The sequence below is a fragment of the Dipodomys merriami genome, unplaced genomic scaffold (assembly GCF_024711535.1).
Source record: "Dipodomys merriami isolate MVZ:Mamm:240054 unplaced genomic scaffold, mDipMer1.0.p SCAF_7, whole genome shotgun sequence".
NCBI lineage: Eukaryota > Metazoa > Chordata > Mammalia > Rodentia > Heteromyidae > Dipodomys > Dipodomys merriami.
Window position 1 is genome coordinate 67,244,703 of NW_027206290.1, and position 12,515 is coordinate 67,257,217.

The following is a 12,515-nucleotide window of genomic DNA, read 5'->3' on the forward strand; positions in this document are numbered from 1 at the left end:
CCAGAACTGGTGCTGTGGCTCAAGCGGTAGAGCACTTGCCTTAAGCTGAAGAGCACAGGAACAGCGCCCAAGCCTAGAGTTCAAGCCCCATGACTGACCAAAAAAAAAGGAAGCTGGTTTCAATTGGATAATAAAAGTTCTGGATTATTACACATGATGTAAATGTAATGTCACTGGTAAAAGTTATTAAAATGGGGTCTGAGAAGGTGGCTCAGTGGTAGAGTGCTTGCCTTGCATGAGGCCCTGGGTTCGATTCCTCGGCACCACATAAGCAGAAAAAGCCAGAAGTGGGACTGAGGCTCTAGTGGTAGAGCACTAGCCTTGAGCTGAAGAGCTGAGGGACAGCTCCCTGGCCCAGAGTTCAGGCTCCAAGACCAGAAAAAAAAAAGTTATTAAAATGGTTAATTTTATGTTATATAAATATATCTATATCTATATTTTGGTGGTGGTGCTGGGGATGTATCTTAAAACCTCATGTATGTTAGGTGAGTGCTCTACCATTGTCCTATATCCCAGCCCCTCCTACTTTTTTTCTTTTGTGCCAGTCCTGAAGATTAAACTCAAGGCCTGGGTACTATCCTTTAGTTGTTTTACTGAAGGCTAGCACTCTACCACCTGAACCATAGCTCTGCTTCTGGCTTTTTGCAGGTTAAAGAGTCTCATGGACCATATATATATATATATATATATATATATATATATATATATATATATATATATATATATATTTTTTTTTTTTTTTTTTTTGGCAGGGGGGTCCGGTCGTGGGGTCTGAACTCTGGGCCTGGGCGCTGTCTATTAGCTCTTCAGCTCAAGACTAGCACTCTACCACTTGAGCCATAGCACCACTTCTGGCTGTTTTTTTTCTGCTTATGTGGTGCTGAGGAATCGAACCCAGAATCGAACCCAGGGCCTTATGCATGCAAGGCAAGCGCTCTACCACTGAGCCACCTTCTCAGCCCCCCATATATATTTTTTAAACTACTTCTACCCAAGTAACTTGGAATATACAGTTAAAAAGTAACATACATGAGAAAATAACTAGTGTCTTGGAGACAGAGAAAGAAAAATTGCCTGTGCCTCCTTCACTTTCTTTATTCTTTTCTGCTCTGACAATTTAAATACCAGCCATTGCCATTTAAAAACACCCCAGAGCCTACTGCATAAAAACTTATAACCTTAATTCACATAATTTGCTTATCAAACCTATTGTAATGCAAATATTTTCAAACAGTTGTCTCATTTTTCAAAAAGCATTTGGCTCTAAAATTAGGATGTTATGAAGCTGGGGTGTAACTCAGTGGGAGAACACAGACTTAGCATGAGAGAGGTCATGGGTTTAATCTAGCACCAAAAGAATACAAAAAGAAAAATTTACAGCGGTACTTTTAAAGATTTGTTCTGGTTAAAAAAAATCATTACATATGGGGCTTTAGAGACTGAAAGTCTGTAATGCCTTTGTAATTTCTGTTTGGTTTAATTTGTGGCTTAAGAAGGGGATTCACTTATAGTAAACTTCCCATATGTCACATTTAGCAATAATGAAGATAATTAAGGTAATTTTCTTCCTTCCTACTTTCCTCCCTCCTTTTCTCAGTGATGGTGAAGGTAACTAGGGCCTTCCTATGCCTATGGTGGTCAAGCATTGTGCCAATGATCTACATTCCCAGCCTTTGTTTCTTTTCCATTAGAATTACTTAAACATTAGCTAAGTAAAATAAGCATATGTGGAGTAAGAAAGGCTGGTTATTTTGAAAACATACACTCATGTAGCTCATCTTTAAACTTGAAACTCTCACTTTGACTTTTGCCTCTAAGACTTGTTAAAAGAGTAGTTTTAGAAAACAACCATACATATGTCTGCAATACAAATCTATTAAATTCTATATCTCCTAGGGAGACTCTAGAAGGTGAAGCTGAACAGCAAAGGCACTTAACTCCATTCACCTATGTTTGCTTCCTGAGTTTAGGAAAGCAAAGGATGTTAAAGCAAGGGAAAAATACAGAGTACAGTATCTCACTATCCTTCACTGTGGCAGATAAATAACATAAAAAAAATCAGAATATTTGCTGAGTACTGGTGCCTCATGTCTGTAATCCTAGTTACTCAGGAGGCTGAAATCTGAGGCTCATCGTTCATAGCCAGCATGAACAGGAAAGTCCACGAGACTTTTATCTCTAACCACCAAAAAGCTGAAAGCAGAGCTGTGGCTCAGTGGTAGAGCGCTAGACTTGAGCTCAAAAGCTGAGGGATAGCACCCAGACCCTGAGTTCAAGCCTCAAGTCCAGTACACAAATCAAAACATTTACTTTTCTAACTCAGATGACTTTCTAATTGGTGGATTTCACAGACCCACAATTTATGCAGAATAATTTGAACATGGCTAATAAAATCAGAATAAAAAAATCTCAAAAAGTCTGATTTGACATTAAAACCATGATGAAACAACTTCTTCAGAGAATATTATTTCCAAACTCAAATTAAAGAATATTTCTTAGAATGTTGCATTATTTCTATGCCACTGCCTGGTAAGTTATGACCTAATAGCATCAAAGGATAATATTAACAAGGGAACAAAAACAAGTAAAATAGTAATTATAATATTATTAATTGTTAAAATGTATCAAAGCTGTCAGCATCTATGTATGTAATCTATATCTAAAAATATATTAAACATCCATTTCTTACTTCTTAATTGTGATTAACATGGAAACACTTTAACGGAAAGTAAACACACCACAAACACAGATGCACAAGATTTGTACAGACTGAGAGCAAAGGAAACATGGATGAACTGTGTACATTGTGGGAAAAGGATGACACACAAAGGTGAGCAGCTCACCTCTTCTGTCCTTCAAGTCAGAATTACCTGTGTAGTAAGTGAAAAATAGAGAACATTCACTCAGGTTAGAGAAAAACATTACGATTCAATTGAAGGTAAAACAAAATAAGGAATGTAGATACTTTTCTCTATATTCAGTGTTGGAGCTGAGTTGGGAACTCTCCCAATAACTGGAAACAAAATATCTCAAGTTCACTAAACTTAAGTCAGTGGTCTGGTCTTCTGGAGTACACAAACAATGCAGCAGCAATATTCACAGAAAGTTTAAGGATACAAATGTATGGTTTTAGAGGATTTTGTCTTTTGGATCATTAGACTGTACGAGGAGAAAATTAAAGCTATAAAAGGTATAAATGATAATATGCAACAAAATCAAATTGCTATATACCCAGTTCTGTTTTGATAAAGAATACCTTTTGAAAGACCTGTGGAAAATTCCCAATGGTGAAACAGCATAATATTCTTTCATCATAATATACTAAAACAAGGAATTAAATTAAACACTGAAAAAATCTAAATTGAAAAACAAACAAAAAAATCCTAAAAACAACAGTTGGGACTGGGGCTCAGTGTACAGTGCTTGCCTTGCATGTGAGAACCTTGTGTTCCATGACAAACCCTCTCTTCTTGCCTTTGGTATAGAACTCTTATTTTTTTATCTGACAACCAAGTTGTCTAGTTAAAAGACTACATTTCTTTTCTGTCAGTTGTGGGGCTTGAACTCAGGGCCTGGGTGCTAGCCTTGAGCTCTTCTGCACAAGTTTAACTGTCTACTACTTTGAGCCACAGCTCACTTCCAGCTTTCTGGTAGTTATTTGGAGGTAAGAGTCTCATGGACTTTCTTGCCTTGCTTGGCTTTGAACAGTGATCCTCAGATCTCAGCTTCCTGAGTAACTAGGATTACAGGCATGAGCCATCAGTTCCTGACTCCGTATGAAAGTCAAGATCAATTTGTCGGGGCTGGGAAGGTGGCTCAGTGGTAGAGCGCTTGCCTTGCATGCATGAGGCCCTGGGTTGGATTCCTCAGCACCACATAAGCAAAAAGAAAAAAGCCGGAAGTGATGCTGTGGCTCAAGTGGTAGAGCGCTAGCCTTGAGCTGAAGAGCTGAGGGACAGCATCCAGGCCCAGAGTTCAGGCCCCATGACCGGACTCCCCCTCCCCCCAAAAAAGATCAATTTGTCTATCTGGAAAAATATTAATTATGTTAAATATATAGGAAATGGGGAAGAGATGGTATCTACAAAATGTTCAGTCTTCCTATCTAGTATGGCATATTTTATTTGCTCGTTGTTTTTTTGTTTGTTTTAAAATTTTATCCTGGTCTTGGGGCTTGAACTCAGGGTCTGAGTGCTATCCCTGAGCCTTTTAGGTCAGAACTAGCACTCTACCACTTGACAGCTTTACTTCTGGCTCTTTGATGGTTAGTTGCAGATAAAAGTCTTACTGAATTTCCTGGGCTGGCTTTAACTAAGATCTTCAGATCTCAGTCTCCAATTAGATAGGATTATAGAAGGTAGATGGGATTATAGATGTGAGCCACTGGTGCCCAGCCAAGTTTTTTTTTTCTCTTAAAATATGGAGACTCCATATTTTAAGCGTGGTTGCATATGCCCATTATACCAGCTACAGTGGGATGCCTAAAATAGTCTACTGTGATCCAGGAGAGAAGTGAAACCCTATCTCAATAATGGTCAGTACAAAAAAAGGCTGAGGGCATGGCTCAGCAGTAGATAGCTCAACAGGAGAGTAGAGTGGCTACATTCTAAATGCAACCCCTTTAGTTCAAATTCCAGAGCTGTCAAAGAAAAAGAAAAGATACATCTTTGCAAAATTTCAGGACACCAATGAGAGAGAAGATCTTAAAAACACAAAAAGAATTAGGGATTGGGAAAGCAGTAGAATTCTCCAAACTTGGAAATTAAGTGTCAGTTAGGGAAAAACTTTCAAAATTCTGGGGGAAAATTATTTCCTCAAATTCTACACAAGAGTGCTAAAACTTCTTCCAGACATGTCAAGTCTTATGCAATTTATCTGCTGTGGACCCTTTTCTCAAGGACATGCTCTGTCAAATGATGGAAGAAGACAAGAAAGAACAAAGTGGAAGCCAGGCAGAAGCAATGAGAATTCCTACAATGATGGAGAAGGGAAATCCCAGGATGATACCAGGGTAGGAGCCCTAGAATCCAACAAGCCTAGGCTGGAATAAGAATGGAAAGCTTAAGAGAAATTTCTATAGTTGAAAAAAAAAAACTGATTACCTAATAGGTCTGACTTTGTAGCAAACTGTACTGACAGGCTCTGGAGAAAATGGAAAAATGGCTAGCAATAACTAAATAAAAAACAAAACAAGGAAAAAGATAATTATTAAATCTGGAAAAAGTTGCCCCCCCCAAATAGTCAAATCATAATTATAGTTTGGCAGAAAACAATATTTCATAGTTATAATAATATGAAAACATCTGGGCTAGGGGTGCAAGTTCAGTAGTCTTTACTTTTTTTGTTGGTTGTGGTGCTTGAACTCAGGGCTGGGTGCTGTCTCTGAGCTTTTTGCTCAAGGCTAGAACTTAGCGACTTTGAGCCAGCACCACTTCCAGTTTTCTGGTGGTTAACTGGAGATAGGAGTCTTATGGACTTTGCTGCCCGGGCTGGCTTTGAATGTGATCTCAGATCTCAGACTCTTGATTAGCTAGGATTACAGGCATGAGCCACTGGTGCCTGGCTAAGTTCAGTGTTTTAAGAGTACTTGTCTAGCACTTGTGAGGCAATGGGTTTAATCTCCAGCACCACTCATCATCATCACCATCATCATCATCATCATCATCAATCCTTAGTACTACACACTATATATTATCAATTTACATCTATGATGTAAAATATTATAGGAAGATTGGTATAATGGTGATGATGTAGGATGTCAGAGTTAAGTCTGTGAAATAGACTGCAATAGTTTCTTCGTGTTTTACTCATCTTGAATAAAGGCACCAGTAATAAGTAGTCTGTCTCCTTTGACATGAAATGTGTTAAATGTATACTAACTGGAATCTTAGCTATGGGCATACTTTGGATCTTACTCATTATATGGAAAATTAATTCATTTTATGGAAAAACCATAAAAATGATAAATATGCCTAATTTGCTACTTGCATGCCATGATATCCTAAAAAAATCATTTACCCTTTATAACCTTACATTGAACATGTATTAAAAGAAGATTAACTATCCAGGTAACCTCACAGAATTGTTAAATAAAAGAGTACAGAAAAAGCAAACAAACATGGGCTATGAAGTTAGTTGAGCCTGGATTACAGTTAGACTTCTTTCAGTTATTCCTTTAGTTTGTCAGGTAGTTCTGCCTTTCCTCCCTAACCTACATTGAGAAATATATTTTACTTTGTTATTTAGTAACTGTTATTCTTTGGGCATCTGTGTGTAACATACTAAAGTTGCACAAAATGATATATGTAACATATAAAGAATAAAAATGAAATAGGACTATCCATTAAAACAAAACAATTGGAAGTGGCAGCGTAGCTCAAATGGTACAGTGCTAGCCTTGAATGAAAAAGCCAACCTAAAAGGTGAGGACCTGAGTTTAAGCTCCAGTACTGGCACCAAAACCAAAACAATGGCTAAGAGATAGAGCAGGTAAAATTGTCTGTGATACATTGTTTACATGTATGGAAATACCACAAACAACCTCTTCCTTTGTACAATTAATATATGCTCATCAACAAAACAAAACACAAGTGGTGGCCCATTTAAACTGATTTCATAAGTAGATTATAATCTGGACATTACAAAATATTCCATAAATTGTTTCATCATTGTAAAATTTCTTCATGCATTAAAAAAACCTTACTTGGATTATTTTAGAAAACTCTTATCCCTATAAACTAGTTATTGCACTATGATAAAACTATAACTAATGTTAAAGTACAAAGCAAATTGCAGACACCGTCTGCAGTTCCCTGCTTAATGAAAGTAGTTGGATGGCTTATCAATCTAATCTTATTTTAAAATAAAGCTGTCTACCACCGGGCTCTATACTTAGTCCTTGTGAGTTTTTTTGTTTGGTTTTGTCATTTTACTTTCTTCTGGAACCAGAGTTTGAACTTAGGACTTCCTACATCCTTGGCTGGCACTCAACCCCTTGAGCTATGCTTCCAGCCCTGCTTATTTTTCTGGAGGTCTTGTGCCTTTCTACTTGGACTGGCTATCAATGTTGATCCACTAGATCTCCTTCTTATTACAGGTGTGAGCCAAGATTAAAGAAGTGAGCTAAGATTACAGGTGCTTGGCAAAAGGAGAATCTTTTTCTTTTTCTTTTTTTTTTTTGGCGGTACTGGAGTTTGAACTGTGCTTGGTAGGCTGGCATTCTACCCCTGAGCTATACCTTCAGCTTTAGCTCTTGGTTTTGTGAGACAGGAACTTACTACATAGTCCAGGCTGGTCAACAACTAGTGATCCTCCTCACTTAGGACTCCTGAGGTTCACAGTACCTGTCACCATGCCTGATCATATACTTTGTTTATCAACAAAGTTGATATGAAAGCAATAATTGTAAGCTGGGTGTCGATGGCTCATGCCTGTAATCCTAGCTACTAAGGAGGCTGAGATCTGAGGATCATGGTTCAAAGCCAGCCCAGGCAGGAAAGTCCGTGAGACTCTTATCTTCAATAAACAACCAGAAGTGGCGCTGTGCTCAAGTGGTAGAGCGCTCACCTTGAGCTGAAGAGCTGAGGGACAGTGCCCAGAGTTCTTGAACTCACGATCGACAAAACCAAACCAAAAAAAAGAAAGCAATAATTGTACTGACAATAATAACCAGTATTTAAAATGTGTTTATCATAGTAGGTAATTTATCCATATTAATTAATTAATCTGATTAATCTCTCTAAAGCAAAAACCATTACTATCATTCATGCCAATTTTACAGATGAAAAAAATTAAAATTAAGTAGGTCGGTCACACAACTAAGTTTACAGAAGAGTTGGGATTCAAATAGGTAATATAGTTCTGTAGACTATGCTCTTCACTGTAACTCATTTTCATCTATAGCTATGCTATATCTATCTGCATAGATACCAGTTCTGGGGCCTGAGTATTGTCCCTGAGCTTCTTTGCTCAAGACTAGCAGTCTAACACTTTAGCCACAGCTCCACTTCCAGAATTTTGGTGGCTAATTGGAGTTAAGAGTCTCATGAACTTTTCTGCCAGGGCTGGCTTCAAGCTATGATCCTCAGATCTCTCAGTCTCCTAAGTAGATAGGATTATAGGTGTGAGCCACCAGCATCTAGTTTTATATTGCTCCATAGAAAAAAATGAGATCAAAGCAGGCAAGTATCAGATCTGGACTATGAGATCTATCTGAAAGATATCACCTGTAATAACCAAATGAGATTAACTTTATCAAGTACTTTCTGAATGTACCCCTGAGCCAGACATGATTCCAATTAGGGGAATCCACAAATCAGGAAAAAATTTGAAAGAAGGGTGCTGGTGGCTCATGGCTATAATCCTAGTTACTCAAAAGGCTAAAAAGGCTAAGATCTGAGGATCACTGAAAAGCCAGACCAGGCAGGAAAGTACATGAGACTCTTATCTTTTAACCACCAGAAAACTGGAAGTGACACTGTGGTTCAACGTGGTAGAGTGAAAAAGTGAAAAAGCTCAGAGACAGAACCCAGGCCCTGAGTTCAAGACCCATGACCACCTCCTCCCCCTGAAAAAAATTGAGCTGGGGGATTATCGAAGAGGGAATAATAATTTTGCTAGAAATGAAATAGGAGTCACATGGCAATCAGGGAACAATTACATCCTTGGGCACATAAGGGACACTCTTTTATAGACCTGGTCCCAGACCCAGGACTTTAATCCAGTGACTCTGATTCTAGGAGACAGAGGACTGGGCTGAGATCCTGAGACCCCACAATGAAAGTTTCCCTGAGCCCCCCTTTCTAACCACCTCTGGTTTCCATACCCCTTGCCATGGTCTCTATGGATCCTTTTCTTTTTTTCTTTTTTTTTGGGGGTCCGGTCATGGGGCTTAAACTCTGGGCCTGAGGGCTGTCCCTCAGCTCTTCAGCTCAAGGCTTGCACTCTATCACTTGAGCCATAGCACCATTTCCGGCTTTTTGCTTTTTGCTTATGTGGTGCTGAGGAAATGGAACCCAGGGCCTCAGGCATGCAAGGCAAGCGCTCTACCACTGAGCCACCTTCCCAGCCCTGGATCCTTTTCTTTTCAAAGCTATTATTATTCATTCTTCTTACTTTTTCATGTTTAGTTTCTTGCATCATTAATTAGTTTCTCTCTCATGTTTTCAACCTTCTTTACCTTTAAACATGGTCTACTAACCAGGATCTCACCTAGCAGATGTGATTCAGAAAACTCTATGTTGACTAGCTATTCTTAAGAATTCCTTACCTCTAAGTTTCATTACTTTGCTTGGGCAATGTTATTTTCCCTAAGAAGTTTTACACACACAATAAACAAAATGGTGAATAAACTTGAAGAAGAAATCAGATGGAACAGAGTGATAGAGGAGGTGAGATTGATTGGAATAGAGTATAAATGTGTGGAGCTATATCAATGAAATCTTATCACTGGTAGAACTGGAATAAGCTAATTTTGGAAGAAAGAACGGAAAAAAAGAAAAGTTGGGACAAACAGAAAGCTTCTCTGGTACCTGCAGGAGGGAAGGTTTCTGGAGTGGTTGCAGCAGTGCTGGAATTCCCATCCCAGGGTTCTGTTGTGGCATCTGTGAACTGGCTGTCTGGAAGCCATGTTCCATTTGGTGACATGGTAATGCCTACAGAATTGGTGCTTGCTATTTGTGTGGTCCCATTGTCAGAGTGTGAAGAATTGACAGTGGTTACATAGGTGGGTTGTAGAGTTAGATTTCGGCTGAATGTTGTTGCTGCAGAAGTAGAAATTACTGAAGGGGTTGGATTTGAAGTTTTGTTCTCTTCTTTAGCCGATTCTGCTGCTGATGCTGTAACTGATTTCGTAATTCCCAAGGAGGGTGAAACTACAAAACATCCAAGGATAACAAAACATTACACAAAGAAATGTGAAGCTTAAATGACACAAAGCAGTCAAGTCTCATTAAACTTTTAAAATATTTAGAGACCAAGCAAAGAGATATCTTTCTCTTTCTCCCCCCCCTCCCCCACAAACCCTCTTCATCTATTGTTGGTCCCTTTCCATTTCCTCCAAAGTATTGTGTGTGGGGGGGGGGGGAGGGGGAGACTGGGAAGGTGGCTCAGTGGTAGTGCGCTTGCCTTGCATGCATGAGGCCCTGGGTCGATTCCCTAGCACCACATAAGAAAAAAGAAAAAAGCCGGAAGTGGTGCTGTGGCTCAAGTAGTAGAGCGCTAGCCTTGAGCTGAAGAGTTAAAGGACAGCGCCCAGGCTCAGAGTTCAGGCCCCATGACCAGACCCCCCCCACACACAAAAAAAAGAAAACAAAATATTGTGTGTGGCAGAAGAAATTTAATTCTTTATAGATCAGAATGAACAGTGTTAAGTATCAAAAACTTCTTTTACTTAGCAGAACAGAATTTCTTTGGTATACTAAAATGAATATATAATCTCATATAGACAATATGTATAGCAAAGCTGAGCACTCAACATAATTCAGAGATTTTTCAAATACATTTATTTTGCCGAGCATTGGTAGCTCATGCTGTAATCCTAGCTACTCAGGAGGCAAGAACTGAGGATCACAGCTCAAAGCCAACATGGTCAGGCAAGTTCACAAGACTTTTATCTCCAATTAATCACCAAAAAGCCAGAAGTGAAGTTGTGGGTCCAGTGGTAGAGTGGGAGCCTTGAGAAAAAGGCTCAGGGACAGCGCCCAGGCATCTGAGTTCAAGAAGGCCCAGGATTGGTACACACACACAATCTTGAAAGAACAACAACAAAAACCCCACATTTCATTTACCATTACATACTTTTACACACACACACTCACACACACACACACACTCATCAGTTATACAGAGATAATTCATTGCTATATCTTCTTATATTTTTGTAGCACTGTATTCCAATCAATCTCATTCCCTCTATCTCATTGCCTGACCTCTTCCCCTAAAATATAGCACCCCCAACATAACATCATTTTTAAATCAAAATTTAATTCTTATTAATTTTCTACTACCCAAGTCTCGAAATTTGTAATTTTATGTGAAAGCAAAATATTATTTTCAAATATAGTCTCTACTCAAATGACAATTTACCTGTGGTAGCATTGTTGGCACTGGCACACATCAGACTACTGCCAAGCAGAACAAGAATGAACCAGGAATCCATGCTGACCTGGAAAACAGGGAATTGTATAAGGTGAGGTTTGATGTTATTATAACTATATCCAAATAACTTGAAATACAAAAAGTATTCTGGGCAGCATTTCTGTAGTTATTAAAAGATATGTACATGCTGAGTGCCAGCGGTTCATGCCTGTAGTCCTAGCTGGAGGCTAAGACCTAGGGATCATGGTTCAAAGCCATCCAGGCAGGAAAGTTTGTAAGACTCTTCTCTCCAGTTAATCACCAAAAAGCTAGAAGTTAAGCTGTAGCTCCAGTGGTAGAGTGCTAGTCTTGAGCAAAAATGCTCAGGGACAGTGCCCAGGCCCTGAGTTCAAGCCTCAGGAACTGGCTGGCCTGCATATGTGCGCGTGCGTACGTGCATACACACAGACACACACACACAGACACACACACACAGACACACACACACAGACACAGACACACACACACAAGACACAGACACAGACACACACACACACACACACACACACACACACACACACAATGAGCACAGGCTTAATAATCCCTTGTGAAACTGATACATTATATTTCCCTAGAAGCCGGACTGTTACTTTTATTTTTTTCCTTTCTGCAATACTTGGGACTAAATACTTGCTAGAAAAGTGTTTCACCACTGGAGTCATGTCTCCAGCCCTTAAATATACATGTGCTTTTGAGACTGGGTCTTGCTAGCTTTGGCAGGCTGCAAGTAGTAGTCAACTGCCCCTAACCTCCCAAGTAGATGGATTATAGGCATGAGCCACCTTAGCTTTTGGGCTTTTATACAAATGAAAGTAGGCTTAATTAAGAATATATCTTTTGGGGGCTGGGAAGGTGACTCAGTGGTACAGTGCTCACCTTGCATGTATGAGGCCCTCGATTCGATTCCTCAGCACCACATAGAAAAAGCTGAAGTGGGGCTGAGAATCAAGTGGTAGAGCACTAGTCTACAGCTGACGAGCTGAGGGATGTGCCCAGGCCCAGAGTTCAGGCCCCATGACGGACAAAAAAAAAAAAAAAAAAGAATATATATATATATATATATATATATATATATTTCTTTTTCTTTTTTTTAGAATATATATTTTTTGAGACAAGATTTCACTATGTAGAGTACAGACTGGCCTTGAACTTGAGATCCTCCTGTCTCAGCCATGGAATGCTGCTGGGATTATAGGCATGTACCACCATGTCCAACAAGAACATATTTTTTAAACAATAATTATCATGCCTGGTTGCACTTTAGAATCACCAAAAATCTGCTAAAAAATGCCCAGGCCAGACTTTAGCTCTGTGGGTGAGAGCTAGGGAGTGACCCTTAATCTGAAGTTAATTGCTATGTGCGGCTTTACCCTCTACAG

The 12,515-nt window shown here is 39.3% G+C and overlaps 1 protein-coding gene across 2 annotated transcripts in view; it reads right to left on the minus strand.

Moving 5' to 3' along the window:
- Ptpra (protein tyrosine phosphatase receptor type A) overlaps positions 1-12,515 on the minus strand; it is a 121,122-nt gene that overhangs the window by 53,193 nt on the left and 55,414 nt on the right. The window contains exons 3-5 of one of the 2 annotated variants that reach the window (XM_070006895.1): positions 11,086-11,164; positions 9,531-9,872; positions 2,844-2,870 (exon numbers count right to left, since the gene is read on the minus strand). In XM_070006895.1, coding sequence (XP_069862996.1) covers positions 2,844-2,870; positions 9,531-9,872; positions 11,086-11,164 — 448 coding nt within the window. The remainder of the gene's footprint in view (positions 1-2,843; positions 2,871-9,530; positions 9,873-11,085; positions 11,165-12,515) is intronic. The other variant, XM_070006896.1, reaches the window with a different exon arrangement.